General features: G+C 36.5%; 1 protein-coding gene across 5 annotated transcripts in view; it reads left to right on the forward strand.

The window, feature by feature from the left end:
- The window catches only part of LOC150093801 (FAST kinase domain-containing protein 4-like), a 162,066-nt gene that overhangs the window by 43,301 nt on the left and 100,977 nt on the right, over positions 1 to 17,788 (forward strand). For all 5 annotated transcript variants that reach the window (XM_090412990.1, XM_090412989.1, XM_090412988.1 and 2 more), the window contains exon 3: positions 13,279 to 13,554. In XM_090412990.1, coding sequence (XP_090269116.1) covers positions 13,279 to 13,554 — 276 coding nt within the window. The remainder of the gene's footprint in view (positions 1 to 13,278; positions 13,555 to 17,788) is intronic.

Here is a 17,788-nt window from a genome sequence, read left to right on the forward strand (position 1 = left end):
AAGATGGTTTCAGGACTGTACAAGGATAGTTATGAGGATCGGCTGAGAGAATGTGGACTGCAGAGTTTGGTGGATAGAAGAAGGAGAGGTGATATGATTGAGACTTTTAAACTGTTGAGAGGTGGTTACAGGGTTGACACTGGGGAGTTCTTTCGCTTGGTTGAACAGCGGGAAGGAGTGATGACAAGAGGCCATCCCTGGAAGTTACGAAAGGAAACTGTGAGCAAGAGGGTGAGGAGTGGTTTCTTTGTGTGGAGGGTGGTTGAGCCGTGGAATGCATTGCCTGATGGAGTGGTGGGAGCGAGAACGGTCAGTGAGTTTAAAGAGTGGTATGATAAACTTTATGTTTCTGAGGGGGGGACCTCCCCTCGATGAGTCTTTACAGAATTTATGTCTTAGGAAGGACCTCCCTCGATGATTCTTTTGACTCCTTGGAGGCCTGTATAATAATAATAATAATAATGTTATTACCAACTATTCAGGTTTGAAACCTGTGAGACTGCATTCAGAATTGGGTAATGATTTCCACATATTCACTCATTTGTTCTAGGAGTGGCTGAAACACACTGGACTACATCCAGCTAATACTTCTAGTTTCCTTGACTTTGTACTTCCAACCTCTTACTGAACAATATATCCTCCAAACATCTAACTCCAAAACTATTCGAATACAATCCATCAGGGCCTATACAAGGCCTGCCTTTTGTCCATCAAATTCACTCCATACAACTATAAACTGTACACTGTTTCTTCTGCACAGTCTTTTCATTGACTCATTATCAATCATGATAAAGGTGACATGAAAACAGGAGAAAAAGATATCCTTGAAGTATGGAGTAATAACTTTGAAAAACTGCTAAATTAAACAAGCAGTGATGACAGCACAGTGGTAAAAAACACTGACCAAGCATGCAGTCAGGAATACATATCCATACTTGAAGTAGAAAAAGCCATCAAAGGCTTGAAATGTGGAAAGGCAGCAGGAATAGATGATATTCGACCAGAAATGCTGAAGTATGGTGGTATAAAAGTCTTACAGTGGCTGCACTGCATAGTTCAGAAAGCCTGGACAGAGGGACAAATTCCCGATGATTGGAGTAGAGCTCTCATAGTACCCATATATAAAAAGGGAAATAAAACTGAATGTGAGAATTACAGAGGTATTTCCCTACTGAGTGTTCCTGGCAAGATCTATGCAAGCATACTTGAGAAACGGTTGAGAAGAATTGTGGAAGAAAAGCTTGGTGAAAAACAAGCTGGATTCAGGCCAAATAGAGATTGTCAGGATCAGATCTTCACTTTACAACATATAGTTGAGAAAGCATGGGAATATAACAAAGATCTGTATTTAAGTTTTGTCGATTTGGAAAAGGCATATGACAAGGTGCCAAGAGAGAAGCTATTCAATACGCTGCAGTTATATAGTGTCAATGGGGCATTATATCAAGCAATACTTAGTCTTTATTTGAGTTGTAAGTCAGCAGTTAGAATTGAAGGAAGTACAGGAAGATGGTTTAATGTTAAATCTGGTGTGAGACAAGGATGTATATTATCCCCTCTGTTATTCATTATTTATATGGATAACATTATGAAGGAAAGTGGTATTAAACATGATATCAAAATTGGAGATGTTAAAGTCAGCTCTTTGCTTTATGCGGATGATGTTATACTTCTAAATAAATCCTCTCCAAGTCTGCAAGATTCTCTGACTAAATTGAATGGCTGTTGTAATAGATATGGTATGAAGGTCAGCAATAAAAAGACAAAGACAATGAAAATAGGCAGAATCATTGAAAATGTCAACTGTGTTGTGAATGGAGAACCTGTGGAACAAGTAAAACATTTCAGCTACTTAGGCACGATTTTTACTGAAGATGGTAAATTAAATATAGAAATAGACAACAGAATCAGCAATGTTGGTATTATGGTGGGAAGTCAATTGAATAAATTGATATGGAATAAGAGAGAAATTAGTCAGAAGACTAAATTAGCTGTATACAAGACAGTGTTCAAACCAGTTTTAACTTATGGATCTGAGAGCTGGGTCAGAAATAAAACACTTGACCAAAGACTAGAGACCGCAGATATGAGAGTCCTGAGAAAGATTATAGGTGTGAACAGATGGCATCAATGGCAATACCATATTAAAAACTAGGATATTAGGAAAGAACTTGACATTGTCTGCATCCAGGAATGCATTAGCAGAGCTAATCTCAGTTGGTACGGTCACTTAAACAGAATGGGCGAAGAAAGATTAGCAAAACAAGTGTTCTCTGCCAGGTTGGCAGGAAAAAGATCCAGAGGAAGACCCAGATATAGGTGGATTGATATGGCAAAAAGTGTCTTAGAAGATAGTCAGCAATAACAAGACGAAGGCAATGATAATGTTGGAATCTTGACAAGTAACAGACTGATTTGGAGGAAAATTGTAGATAGGAAGTTAATAATGATGTAATTTTTTCATGTAGTACTATCATATCCTGAAAACCCCTTTAAGGGGTTTTCAGGATATGATAGTTTTTAGGTACATGGTACTTTAAGGTACATGGCAGGAATTTGATGATACCACCTGAGATTAGCTCTGCTAACGTATTCCTGGATGCTGACAATGTCAAGTTCTTTCCTAATATCCTCATTTATAATATGATATTGTCATAAGTTAAAACTGGTTTGAACACTGTCTTGTATATAGCTAATTTAATTCTCTGACTAATTTCTCTCTTATTCCATGTGAATTTATTCATTTGACTTACTATCATACCAACTTTGTTGATTCCGTTGTCTATTTCCATATGAATTTACCATCTTCACTAAAAATCATGCCTAAGTAGATGAAATGTTTTACTTGTTCTATATGTTCTCCATTCACATGCAGTTGACATTTTCAGTGATTCCAACTATTTTCATTGTCTTTGTCTTGTTATTGCTGACCTTCATACCATATCTATTACAACAGTTATTCAATTTAGTCAGGGAATCTTGCAGACTTGTAACGGATTTATTTACAAGTATAACATCGTCCACATAAAGCAAAGAGCTGACATTAAAATCTCCAATTTTGATATCAGGTTTAATATATCACTTTCCTTCATAATGTGATCCATATAGATAATGAATAATAGAGGGGATAATGTACATCCTTGTCTCGCACCAGATTTAACATTAAATCATCTTCCTGAACTTCCTTTAGTTCTAACTGCTGACTTACAACTCAAGTAAAGACTAAATATTGCTTGATATAATGCCCCATTGACACCATATAACTGTAGCGTATTGAATAGCTTCTCTCTTGGTAACTTGTCATATGCCTTTTCCAGATCTACAAAACATAAATACAGATCTTTGTTATATTCTCATGATTTCTGAACTATTTATCGTAAAGTGAAGATATGAGCCTGACACCTCTATTTGGCCTGAATCCAGCTTGTTCTTCACCAAGCTTTTCTTCCACAATTCTTCTCAATCATTTCTCAAGTATACTTGCATAAATCTCACCAGGAACACTCAGTAATGAAATGCCTCCGTAATTTTCACATTGTTTTATTTCCATTTTATATATGGGTACTATGAGAGCTCTACTCTAGTCATAAGGAATTTGTCCCTTTGCCCAGGCCTTCTGAACTATGCGGTGCAGCCACTGTAAGACTTTTATACCACCACACTTCAGCATTTCTGGTCGAATATCATCTATTCTTGCTGCCTTTCTACATTTCAAGCCTTTGACGGCTTTTTCTACTTCAAGTATGGATATGTATTCCTGACTGTATGCCTGTTGAGTGTTTTTTACTGCTTTGCTATCACAGCTTGTTTCATTTAGCAATATTTCAAAGTAATTACTCCATACTTCAAGGATATCTTTTTCTCCCGTTTTCATGTCACCTTTATCATCTCTAATTCCTTTTCAACACTCTTTCCTCCATTTCTGAGCTTCTTCAACAACCTCCCGAATATCTTGCCACCTTCTTGATATTTATTTTCTATGTTCTTACCAAAGTCTTACCATGATTTTTGTTTAGCTAGTTTTACAGTGTTTAGCTTTCTTACATTTATCTCTGTATTCTCTAAGAGCACAAGCCGACTCATTTTCCAGGGACTTTTGATATGCTTTCTTCTTTTCCTTCACTGTCTCTTTAATTTCCTGTGTCTGCAATTCAGTTCTGATTTTTCTATCCTTGCAACCAACCTCACCACATGCCTCTCTGGCTGAATCAATCAGAGTTTTCTTCAAGGCTTGCCACTGAATCCCCAAGGTTTGGTTCCTGTTCTCAATTTCATTTTTTCTTCAATAATCTTTGTATATTTTAATCTACAGTTCACATCTGAGAGCTGCTCAACTTTTATTCGCTTCAAAACTTTCTTATATGTTTTTCTTTTCAAAGTGAAATTCACTTTTATCCTGCTCAAGACTAAATTGTGATCACTTCCAATTTCAAATCCTCTGTACACTCTTGTGTCCTGCACCAGGGAGTAAACATCACTATCAACAATAACATAGTCAATGAGACTTTTCTTATTCCTTGCCTCTTCTCTCCATGTGAATTTGTGCACATTTTTATGTTGGAACAGGGTATCAGTAATAACCAGCCCATGGCCTGAGCAGAAATCCAACAGTTATTTGCCATTATTATTAGCTTTGCTCTATTCTCCAAATTTTCCCAAAATATTTTTGTATGTCTGACAATCTTTTCTTACTCTGCTATTTAGATCCCCAACAAGGACCAACGTTTCCTTTTTCATTCTATCAGTTGCTTTCTCTAAAGCCTCAAAAAATTCCTCCACTTCTACCTTAGTAGAACCTTCTGCATAAGCACAAATTAGCACAAATTTTATTATTATTATTATTACATGAACCTCCACGGAGTCCTAGGACTCATTGAGGGAGGGCATCTACTCTAGAACTCTATCTCCACCACTCAATCTACACCGCAACTACACCGACACCATCTATATATGTATGATGGACTGCACTTGAATAGTTTTGGAGTTAGATGCTTAGAGAAAGAGTTCAGTGAGAGTATGGAAGTGAAAAACCAGGGCATCTAGAGATGTTAGGGGGATAAGCAATCAAGCATATGTCTCACCCCTTTGACAAATGAGTGTGCATGTAGGAATGACTGTGAGGAAATAGCCACCTCTGGGATAGATGAATATGGGTGCAGAAATTATTGTTTTCCTGGTTTTCAAATCTGAATGGGCAAGTAATGACGTTATGTAAGGATAATTGTGGGCTCAAGGGGATGTTGAAATGCATGTACACGAATGCCCAAAGTTTCAAAAATAAAGGAGTTTGGCATTGGTCAGCTCAACTTGGTCAAAAATTATTGGCATCAGTGAGACCTGGTTGTCAGAGAATGATACCAGTTACAGGTATAGAATGTAATGGATATTTTATTTTCAGAGAAGATAGAGGAAATAGGAAAGGAGGAGGGGTATTATTAGTGATAACTGAAGAATTTCAGCCAACAAAAATAGAAATTAAGGAAGATTGTAGATCTGAGAGAAATGATTCATTTGAGGTTGTCTGATGTGAGAAAGAAGCCATTAGGACAAATATATACTGTTGGCTGCTGCTTTAGACCTGGGAGTCCAGAAGATGTGGATGACATGCATCAGCAGATTAGTACAATGAGTTCAGGCCAAGTAATATCATGGGAGACTTCAACAATGGGGATATAGATTGGAAGGATGAAAGGGCATATGGCAAAATGAAATTTATACAGTTACTAAGGGATAATTACCTGAAAGAACATGTGATGGAGGAGGACCAGGGATTTTGAGAGTATATTGGACCTGGTAGTAGCATCAGAAATCTATCTATAACTACCTCCAATTGGTGGAAAGTGACCATGCAGTCTTGTCCTGGAAGGTTATTTAACCTGTTTAATTTTCAGTCAAGAAAGGATTTATGTGGAAATACAAAGATGACAATTATGATAAACTTAGGAGGCAACTTGGAGCAGTGCCATGGCATAAGAAGTTGCATGGAATAATTGCCATTAGTGCATGGGATTGTTTGAGTGAGGTAGTATCAGATTGTATACCCAAGATCAGAAGGATAAATTGCATAGGAATTAAGTGGATAAGTAGCAATATAAAGCAGGAGCTTCAAAAAAAAAAAAAAAGAAAGCATTGTGGACGGATGATATCAATTACCAAAAGAAGTGGATAAATATAGACTAAAGGAAAAGGGAGAGACTATCTGCAACATGAAAATGAGCATAAATGGATTGTGTTGTGGTGTATTGTGCTGAAAATGAGAGCAAAGAGAACTCGTGTTAGAAGTTTAATGGAATGAAATAGCATTGGGAAAGAATTAAAAATAATATTTAATTCCTTCAATATGCATGCTCATGAGCAATATAATACGCAAGCAAGAATGGTAAGGATGGCTAAATCAGATTTTAAGAGAAAATGAGCTAAGCAGGAGTGTTTTCCAGAAGAGTTTTTGCCACATAATAATAAGAGTAAGAATTATGGAAAGATAACTTTACTCAGTGCTGATGATAGGAAAGTGATGGAAGCAGAAGAAATAGTTCCATTATTAGGTGATCACATTGCAAGGGTATATCATTCAGGTGGTGACTTTGCAATTACTGACGTGATAGATGCTAATGTGAGAATTGAGATAGATGAACTGGAGGTACTCAGTATATTGACAAATGTCAATGTGAATACAGCAGTGGGCCAGGAAGTTCCAAGGGAGTGGAAAGTGGGTAAGATAGTTCCATTGCATAAAGGTGGCTCCAAAACAGAAGTAGCAAATTACAGACAAGTTGGTATCTCTGGAATGGTGTTTAAAGTATTGAAAAAGTAAAATTCAGGAATAGGTAGATAGGAATATGATCCACTATAGGGGCAGCATGGCTTTGTAACCTTAGTAATTTATTCACATTTTATAATAAGGTGACAATGGAGTTGGATAAAGGACATGGCTACACTATGATACTGCTGGATTTTGCAAAGACATTTGACAGAATACCACATGGAAAATTATTCATAGGTTAGAACAAGAGGATATGAGGTTGGTAGCATGGGTAGGGGTGGCTGATTGACATCACAGGGTGGTATATGGTAGAGTGGAATCAAGGCGAATGATGGTGACGAGTGCCCCAGGGTCTTATGCTAGGACCACTCTGCTTTAATTTGTGCATTAATGATATAGTGGAAAATTGAGGGGAGATATTCAGTTTGCTGATTATACAAAACTGCTAAGGGCAATAGTTGATAAAGACATGATATCTTGTAGGTTGGGCAAAGGACAATGGTTGTCAATTTAATGTTATAAAATGTAAGGTAATCCGCCTTGGGATGAAAGGATTACATACATAAAATTTATGATACTTCATATCATAAATTTCATTGATGATACTAGATTACAGGAAATTGATGTGACTAGGAATCTGGGGGTTGATTTGAAATTCAGAGGACATATTGCAAGGGGTTGGAAAAATAGCTCAGAGGATTACTTGGATGTTGAAGAAAACATTGACAAGTAAGGATAGAGAAGTTATTATTCCTCTTTATAAGGCTATGATTCGGTCACATGTTGACTGCTGTGCACAGATTTGATCACCTGTGTTTGTAGAGAACCAGGAGGTGGTGGAGAGGATTGAGACGATTGACCAAGCTCGTGACAGATCTGTGGAATGTTTATTATGAGGATAGACTGACGGTGTGTGTGTGTGTTGCAGAGTTTAGCTGACAAGCAGAGGAGAGAGGATATGATAGAAAGTTAGAAGTTACTAAAGGGATTGTATAAGATTGACATAAAAGAAAATTTTCAAAACATGGGGAGTAGGGGAGAAAACAAGGTATCACGCCACACTTGGAAGTTGTCTAAGAGTGTGGTTAGTAAGACTAGGTTCTTTACTTGGAGTTATGAGTGTCCCAACAGCAGGGGCGTGCCGGCCATATGTGCAATGTGTGTGATGCACACAGGTGCCAGGATACTAAAGGCACCAAAGATTTGGTATGATATTTTAAATGAAGTGAATTTTGTCAGCAAAATACTGCAGTCTTCATCTATGAATCTCCAATTTGCTTTAGATGCATTGAATGATCTAAAGCAATTTTTAAATGATTATAGGTCTGATGAAACTTTCAAAGAAATTGTAGAAAGCTCAAAATTAATTGCAGCAAAATTTGATGCAGAATCTGTATTTTGTAGTAGTAGACCACTAAGGTCTACTACTAAAAAGACAACACAATTTGATTACGAACATGAAAATGAAAATATAGATCCTGAAATTTCATTTAAAGTAATTTTTTTTTCTCTGCATGATAGATCAAACATTAGAATCTTTGCAGGAAAGATTTACTTTATTAAAAGAACATATGAATTCATTTCAGTTTTTGTATTTGTTAAGTACTTCACAAAATAAGGAATATTTATTATCTTGTTGTAAAAAGTTACGACAAAAATTAATACACAAGAATCATTCAGACATTGATGCTGACGATTTATGCAAAGAAATTTTACACTGTCAACCATTTATTTCTAATTTTAAAAATGATATATATCAGATAATTCAGTATATTTATTCAAATGACTTAATCACAGTTTATCCAAACTTTACAATTGCTCTTCGAATTCTTTTGTCATTACCGGTATCTGTAGTATCTGCAGAACGGTCCTTTTCTAAACTTAAAATTATTAAAAACTACTTGCACTCCACAATGGTACAAGACAGACTTTCAAATCTTGCCATTATATCAATAGAGTCAGATATTTTGGATGAACTTGATATATATGATATTATTCGAGAATTTTCATTAATGAAAACTAGAAAAGTTCAATTCACTAAGTGATTTTTCTTTCTGTTTAAATATTTATTTAACTATTTCTTTATCCAATAATGTTTAATATGTTCCTATTTTATATACTTTTAAGTTACTATTATTTATTTATTTTATTATTTATTTACTTTATTTTTTTCTAAATTATTTCTGTTGTTTTTGTACCCTCGTATGTTTATTGTTTTTTATACTTTTTTTTTGTAATTTCTGCTTTTTGTTCAATAAACTTATAATTAATATATTTCGTATTTCATTTTTACTCACGTATACGTTTTTATAAAGTTATTTTTTATTGGGGGGAGGGGTATAGGGGTGGCAACTATAGTTTTGCACACAGGCACCGGACACTACTGGTGCACCCCTGCCCAACAGTAAATAAGTTTAAGAAGATGTATGATAGGTATTGGGTTAATGGATAGTGTGGGTCTCCTGCATTGAGTCTTTTGATTTCATGGAGTACCTGTATAAATAATAATAATAATAATAATAATAATAATAATCAAGTTTCCGTGACTTAACATTTCCTAGCTTTGTTATGTATCATTCATTTGCTATCCCTACTGCCCACCTGTTCTGAAAATCATTGACCTCTAAGACTTCTTATCCTTGAAGCTCGATTTCTTGCAATCCAAATTCCATAACAGTGAAGTCATCTTCCTTGGTAACTTTAATGTTCACAACTTCTACTGCCTGCCTTTTCCCAGTTCTACTGACTACTTTAAAAGAGAAACTGAGATTACTTGTTGGCAATCACCTAAAGCATCTTCCAAGAGAATTGCTGACAATCCTCTCCACTCACTCACCACTCTGGATCTCTTCTTAACCAGTTCTCCTTGCAGATACATTGTTGATGTAACTACTCCTCTTGGTAATTCAGATCACATTCTCATCTAAGTTTCATCTCTTGTGGAACGTCCTGCCTTCAGTCATTCATAACCTCATGTCCCTCAGAACTACAACAGTGCCAACTGGAAAATCTGCAAGACTTTTACTCCTCCTTTCCATGGTCAGGCTTTTCCATTCTCCAGATTAGATACTTGTGATCTTGTTACAAACATTATCTATGCTGGAACGAGGGTTTTCATTCTCCACACCATTTTTCACTAACCAGTTTTCTCCTTTCATAATCATTCTTTCTCTGTACTGGCTATGTTCTGAAAGAACATATTTTTAAAAAAAATATTTATTTATTTTATTTTGTTTATTTATTTATTTTGTCTCATTAGCTAATTGCTCCCATACTGCTCTTTTGCTATCCTTACCAAGTATGTCAACTTCCTGGCCTGATCTTTACTTTATCAATTATTACCTCGCATCTTATTATTATTAATAACACCAGCCCTCCACAGAGTCTAAAGACTCTTTGCTCATATGCTGCTTCTAGATAATGCCTTCTTCCACATTGCATGCTTAATCTCTATTTATCAATTTCATATCTACCTTATTTAACCTACTGACTCTTGGAATACATTTAGACATTTCTTCTACTAAATAGTTTTTGAATAGTTCCTAAGCCTTAAAATCGCCCAACTTCGACCTTCTTTGGCTGAAGATATCCCTCCCCCACTCAGTCAAATTCATCTGCTGTCTCTATCTCTCTCCTAATACCACCAATCACTCTGAGTTGATTTTTTAAAAAGTTGTTTTAAAGTTGATTTTCTCCAGTCCCACTATCCTAACAGCAAAATCATCCTCTTGGGTGATTTCAACGTCCATAACATCAATTGGCTTTCCTCTTCCAGTTATACAGATCCTGCAGGCAGAGATGCTGAAACATTTGCAGTCACTAATGACCTCCCACAAATTGTTCAAAAACCGACCAGAATACTAGATAACCCAAACCACACCCCAAATACCTTAGATTTCTTCCTTACAAATGATCCCTCCAAATATGCAGTGAATGTAGTGAGCCACCTGGGCAATTCTGACCACATCTTAGTGCTCATCTCCTCCCCCATGCAACAACTCTTATGCAGTCACTCCCCCACAAGAGTAGTTTGGCATTATAACAGTGCCAAATGGTATAGTCTCCAAGACTACTATGCTTTATTCCTATGGTTAGGTCTTCCAGTCCAAACATATGCACTGAATGCATCACCAAAGTGATCCTCACTGGCATGAAAACATATATTCCCCACACTACTCAGACCTGCCGTCCCATAACTAAACCCTGGTTTCTCCAAAAAATTTGCCAAGGCTGTACAAATGAAAAATCAGGCATACCACAACTGGCTCAAATCAAGAACCCAATCCTCATTCAATGCCTATACTGAAGCTCGAAACAAATGCAAGAAAATTATCAATATTTCCAAAACAGAATTTGAACTGGCCAAAAACAGGAAGCTTGCTGCCTGTTCAAACGGCAGCAGTGCCTTTTGGTCTCTTACCAAGGCAATTGGTCATAACTTTTGCCCTACACTATTCCCACCTCTATCATACCCAGATGGCTCAATAGCAACATCACCCACAGAAAAAGCTAATCTCCTGGCATCACACTTTGCCTCCAATGCACACATGACTGACAATGGCAAATGCCCTCCAGTCATTCCAACTGCCCAACATACAATGCCCATGTATCCTTTTGCCAAAAAAAGACATCAAAAACCTGTTGTCTAAATTAGACACAAAAAAGTTTCCTGGCCCTGATGGCATTCCTCCAGTTATCCTGAAGGTCTGTGCGTCGGAACTGACTCCTATCCTATGTCACCTTTACGCACTCTCTTACTCCACTGGTATATATATCTTGAAATCTTGAAACTGGCCTATATTCAACCCATTCCTAAAAAGGGATGAGTTGAATAACATCACTGCCATCTAACTACCACCCTATCTCACTCACTTCAGTCCTATCTAAAGTAATGGAGAAAATCATCAACTCTCAACTCCTAATCTACCTTGAAGGTACCCGGCTATTAAGCGACCACTAGCATGGATTCCGTCAAAGTCGTTCAACAGGAGATCTACTCTCATACATCACCCATCACTGGACAAACGCCATGGAGAAATTCGGTGAATCCCAAGTACTTGCACTTGATATCTCCAAAGCCTTTGACGAAATCTGGCACAAAGGCTTAATAAGCAAACCTCTATCATTTAGACTGCCTCAGGACTTCTGCAGATGGATTGCCAGCTTCCTGTCTGGATGCACACTATGTGTGATGGTAGACTCTCTATCCTCTCACCATCCAACTAATGCTGGGGTCCCACAAGGTTCAGTTCTCTCACCGACCCTCTTCTTTCTATATATATCAATGACCTACTTCAGTTGGCCTCTAACCTAATACACAGTTTTGCAGATGACAGCACAATACATTCCTCCCTTTCATTTGACAAACCCTACTCTACACAACTCACCTCAACCCACAGAACATCAACCACCACTGCCCTTAATTCTGACCTCCAAGCCATCCGCCAATGGGGCTCAGATAACCTCGTCAACTTCAATGCTAGTAAAAGCCAGTTCTGTCTTATTTCTCACAAAAAAGAACCATTTTCCACCGCATTGTTTTTGATAACACCCAAAAAATCCCCCACTTTCACATAGACGCTTGGTCTCTTTGCAGTTTGTATATTCTATAAATATTTCCATGGGAAATGTTCATCTGAAACAGCATCAATAATTTCCCACCCTTTACTAAATCATTGGAACACGTACAACTGCTGCCCAACATCCTTTCACAGTACACCTTGAAACCCACAGAACAAGTTTATTTTCTTCTTTATTCATCCTTGCTACTGCAGTAATTGTGGACCAGTCTTCCCCCAGACGTATTTCCCAAGGAATATACAGGCATTCAAATCAAATGTAAACAAGTTTCTCCTTTCGCAACCCACCACCCATATACGGTATTAACATACTATAGGTTGGCCAGCCAACCTCCTGTATATGGGTCCAACATTAAAAAAAAAGAAAGCAGTATTCATCTCCTTCCCATCCAATTGAAGAAACTTCTTGAGGGTTATGCAGTTTGAAAATGACAAACAGGTTAAAGCAGAGGTGAGAAAATGCTCTGAAAACAATCTGAAGAATTTTTACTCATGATTACTTTGAAAAACTTCTTAACATAATGGAGAACATGTATTCCATTATGTTCGAGATTTTGTGAGAATGAGTGTATTAAAATAAAGTAGATTTCAAAAAAACTATCTTTGAAGTCACTGCTTCTCTCTTTTGAATAGCTCTCTATTCAAAAGAGAGAAGTTCCCTTTTACATAAAGACAAAAAAAGATAATTTACTCATAATCCAATTGTTTTGTCTTTATGTAAAAGAAAAACACAAAGATAGCTCAGAATTGTGATATTGTTTCATAGTTGTTTTAATTTTCAATGTTAAAATATTATATGAAATATTTAATGAAAGAGTAGCAAGCTTTTTTGGTTTTTAAAATGTCTGTCATTTATTAATTGATTATTTGTTATAAGAATATAATGTATATTTCAAAGTTATTTTATTTATATTAATTATCTACATTCTTTCATAGCACTTCTTGAAAAATGTGGAAAGTGGATTCAAGAACATTTAGATTCCTGTGGATCCCGTGAATATGCTACATATATATCAACTCTTGCAAAAGTCAATTATATTCCTGAAGAAGTAAACTTCATTTTCAATAGGTTGTTGCCTCGACTCAGAAGAGAAAATATAGATGCAAAGTTTATTTGGTTGGATTTGGTGTGGTCATTAGCAGTTCTTGGACAAATTACTAGAAATCACTTAGTTTCCGTTTTAGAACCCAATTTTTATCAGACATTAATTGGTAAAATTTCTTTCTGTCATGCCCTTAATACTTGAATTACATTATATCTAAGACAGTTTGTTTTTAAAATGTGTGAGTTCATTCTTAAAACGTATGAAATAGCATTTTTTTTAAACTGGAAGTTTGCATTTTTCCCTTTCTTCTGTAATTTCTTCTGAACAAAAAAATGCAATTTATTGTTTTTTGCTCTAAAAAAAGTATAACTTAAGAAAAAAGATAAAATATAGAGCCTAAAAGGTTTCAATTTAGCTTGATATATAATGAAGATTTTGATGTCTGTCATCATTATATAGCCATTTCATTATGTAATACTGACAGATATCAAAATTTGCAACTACCTCAATACTGTGATCAGTGTTCAGGATGCATTACCAAAAAAGCATTGTTACTCTACAAAACAGTACTGTGACACTTGAGTTTTCAATTTGGCTTGATATATAATGAAGATTTTGATGTCTGTCATCATTATATAGCCATTTCATTATGTAATATTGACAGATATCAAAATTTGCAACTACCTCAATACTGTGATCAGTGTTCAGGATGCATTACCAAAAAAGCATTGTTACTCTACAAAACAGTACTGTGACACTTGATGAACATACTTAAAAATGTTTATATATAAGTTGAAGTTGGGGAACACTACTCGAGGAAGAGTTTTCTAGATAATAGAGGCAAGGGGAATCAAATAGTAAGAGGGTAAGCCGTGCATCTCTAGCTCAGTTAATGACAAAGCATCATTTGGTTGGAAGCACCTGGATTTGAATCCCATTTAGGATGCAAAGAACCTTTATATAGGCTTTGGATTTTCAGCTGAAAGTACGTTAACTAATCTCATTAGGAGGTAGTGGGAATTTTCCTCCAAGCCCAGGTTTTTCATTCTATAAACAGGCAAACTAGCAGAGAATACATCTAATTGACAAACATTATACACTATGCAGATTAGATCAGTTGCTTTATCAGCTCCTTAATTAGGTTTCTAAAATATCAAATTACTTGTTTGTGACAGATCGCTGAGCTTAACATATGCGGAGAAGATAAAAGTAGAAGCTGGTTTGGTGAGTTTTGCATTTTGGCTCTAAAAGGAAGTTTGGCTGTTGCTTGTGATTAACAGGTCTTCTGAAAAGTGAAGGATTGATGGATGCCAGTTCAGCGGCGAAGTATCGATGGAATTACCTGTGGAAAATACACTTTCTCAGGTAATTCCATCTCACATTACTTTTGTGAGATAGTGGTTAAGATGAGTCATTGAGAAAGGAATCATCTATCAGCAAAATTGCCTTCCTCTGCACCACATCAAGAATTTTTAGAGAATTTTTTTGCCGCCATACCCAGTCATGTGATCAGTATTCTAAGATTGCCGGTTTGGGATTTGTAGAGAGTTAGTAGCTGGCTCAGTGAAAAGTAGTATCAGTAGCATCTTGAGTGGAAAAGAATGTCCTCTATTTAGAAGCTGAGGAAGCTGTTTATACTAGGAGATGCAAGCGGCAAATGTCAGTTCATGAAGAGAGATTTTGATAATTCAATAATTTGAGTATTGTTGAAGGATCAAGAAAAAAGTGAATGAGATCTTTTTGTGAGAAAAAAGCAAGACTGCATTTTGGTAATATTGAAGTGACTGTTATCCTCACTTCATAAATGAATGGTATGGAGATCAGTGTTTAAGGCACTATAGAAAATCTTGGAACCTCGGATGCTTTTACACTGCAAAGTTTGTCACATGAGTAGGACAAATGGAGCATAAGACAAAAAGAGCAAGCAATTGAACAAAATTCTGAGGGATTCGTGCATTGGTGGAGATGATTGAAGAAGAAGCAATCCACCCTGATATGTAGTGATTGACCAGAAAGAAAGCTGGCTACCCAATTACAGAGGATAGAAGGTAGACTAGGGTGTGAGAGTTTTCTAAGCAGGCCTTGATGCCAGACATGATCAGATGCTCTGGACATGTCATGAGCAACAGCACAGGTTTCTTCAAACTTTTTGTGACATGTCTACCTGTTAGTGATTTGGCTACGAGAGCTGCTATGAATCTAGAGTGACAGAATCTACAGCCCTGCCAATTAATCAACAACCACCAATCCATATTGATTGTTGATTAATTGCTAGGCTTGTAGATAGTGGAGGAGTTGACTGTTGAAATCTTCTCTATTATATTCAAGAGGTCTGAGGTGAAGATTGATGGTTAAGCAGTTTGATCTGCTAGTTTTTGGAACATATTGAATATAAGCTTGCTTCCATATTAGGATAGATTCCAGCTAAGTATAAATGGGTATAGTGACAATACCGGACAAGTTCTAATTTTCTGGAACATCAACTTTTAAGCACAATTATTTATAATTCTTCTGTTTTTTTGTTTTTTTTTTGCAAAAGACCAGGAAGCATGTAATGCACTGTTTCTAGTATGATAAGAGGTGGTTTTCCTTAGTTGTTATGCAGGAGTTGAAGAAGAATGGTGCCAGGAGGTTATTATTTTTAAGTGTTGTAACGGTGGTGTCATGTAGGTGCAAGCACAAGTTAGTGAAAGTTGCATCAGATAGTCCTCCTCAAAGGTCAGATCTAGATTTGTTGATGGTCACATTGCATTTGTTGCATGCTTCAGTGTTGGGCTGAATATGAAATTGGAGTTCTTGTTACAGGCCACCTGCAGTGTGCTGAATTTTCTTCTTGGATAGGCTTGGTAAACATTATTGTTAAAAAAACAAACAAACAAACAAACAAACAAAAAAAAACCTACTTTGTAATAGATGAAAATTTTTTGGATGGATTGGGATTCGTTCTTCCATATTGGGATTCTCTCCCAATATGGAAACAAGCCTATATTCAATCTGTTCCAAAAACTAGGAGATCAAACTACTTACCCATCCGTCTTCACTGCACATTCATGCCGGTGAGAATACATTCTGTAGCTCATTCAGAGCAGTTGTTTGAATCGAGAGAGAGAGAATAGAAGTAGTCTGACCATGGAAAGGAAGAGCAGAAGTTTAAGATGCTGTTTCCACATAACATCCTTATAGTGCTGAAGGAGATGTGGTTGGGAGTAGAGGGCAGGAAAAGGTGTCCTGTTGGAGAGAAAAGGCACACGTTTATAGTCTGTTTTACCAAGGCAGAACGTATCCTCTGTCAGACATCTGGAAGAAGAACTGGTCAAGAAAATATCAAGGATATTGGATTGTTGGTTGGATGGTTAGTTTATGGTTTATTGGTGCAAAAACAGCAAAGATCACACTGTACCATAGCAAAGATCACATCAGCGCACAAGGTCAAAGGCTACATGGATATTCAAAGACAAACCAGAGCAACAATATGCATGTACAAAAACTAAGCTAAGCAATGTAGTATCTATAAAGGATATTTAAAGAGTAGAGGGTTATCTGGTATTTGTTTAGTGGATGATTTGCATTAAATCATTGCTTATAGTAAATATCAACACTTGGCAGAAAGTCATCAGAAACCTGAAACGTGGAAAAGGAGCCGTAGTGGATGACATTCAACCATAAATGTATTGTATGCCCACACTTCATAAAACCTAGTCTGGCAATGTGCCAAGAATAGTCAGTTCATGCTGAAGGGGAGAAGAAATAAAGGATGTTCGAATTGGTCACCAACACTCGAAATCATGTGCTTTATATGTAAATTTTCCAACTGTTGTACAAGCAAAATAGTTACCACTTTAAGAACTAGTGTTTTCATAAAAGAAAAGCTAATTTTCTGATGTATAATAATAAATACTCATCTCACGAAATGCATTGATTACCCTAATATTGGGATGAATTCTGCTTCTTTTGACATGTGCAGAAGTGTTGAAGGGTCTCACATCTGTGGACATACAGTAATGAGTAAAATTTATACCATTGCTACACTGAATGCATGGCCAGAAGATGGACTTCTAGATGATTGGAATCAAGCTCTTATAGTATTCACCTGTAAAATAGGGAAATGATATGTGAGAATTATAGAGGAATTTGGCTACTGAGTGCTACATAATATTTATATAAGCACATTGGAGAAGAGGATACAAAAAATTGTGGATGAGAAATTTAGAGAATAGCAAGCAGATTTTGATGAAATAGAGGTTGTCGGGATCAGATTTTTACTTCTCTGGCCTGGTTGGCCAAGTGGTTAGTGTACCTACTCTCCCACCAATTAGCTGTGGGTTCAAATCCCACCATGGGCATGGATGCTTGTGATTTGTCTTCAGGTGGGAGATGAATTTCGTTGTCTGGTGTGAGAC

Source organism: Typopeltis vanoorti, chromosome 23, assembly GCF_054136105.1.
Source record: "Typopeltis vanoorti isolate ZY-2024b chromosome 23, IOZ_Tvanoo_1.0, whole genome shotgun sequence".
Classification (NCBI taxonomy): domain Eukaryota; kingdom Metazoa; phylum Arthropoda; class Arachnida; order Uropygi; family Thelyphonidae; genus Typopeltis; species Typopeltis vanoorti.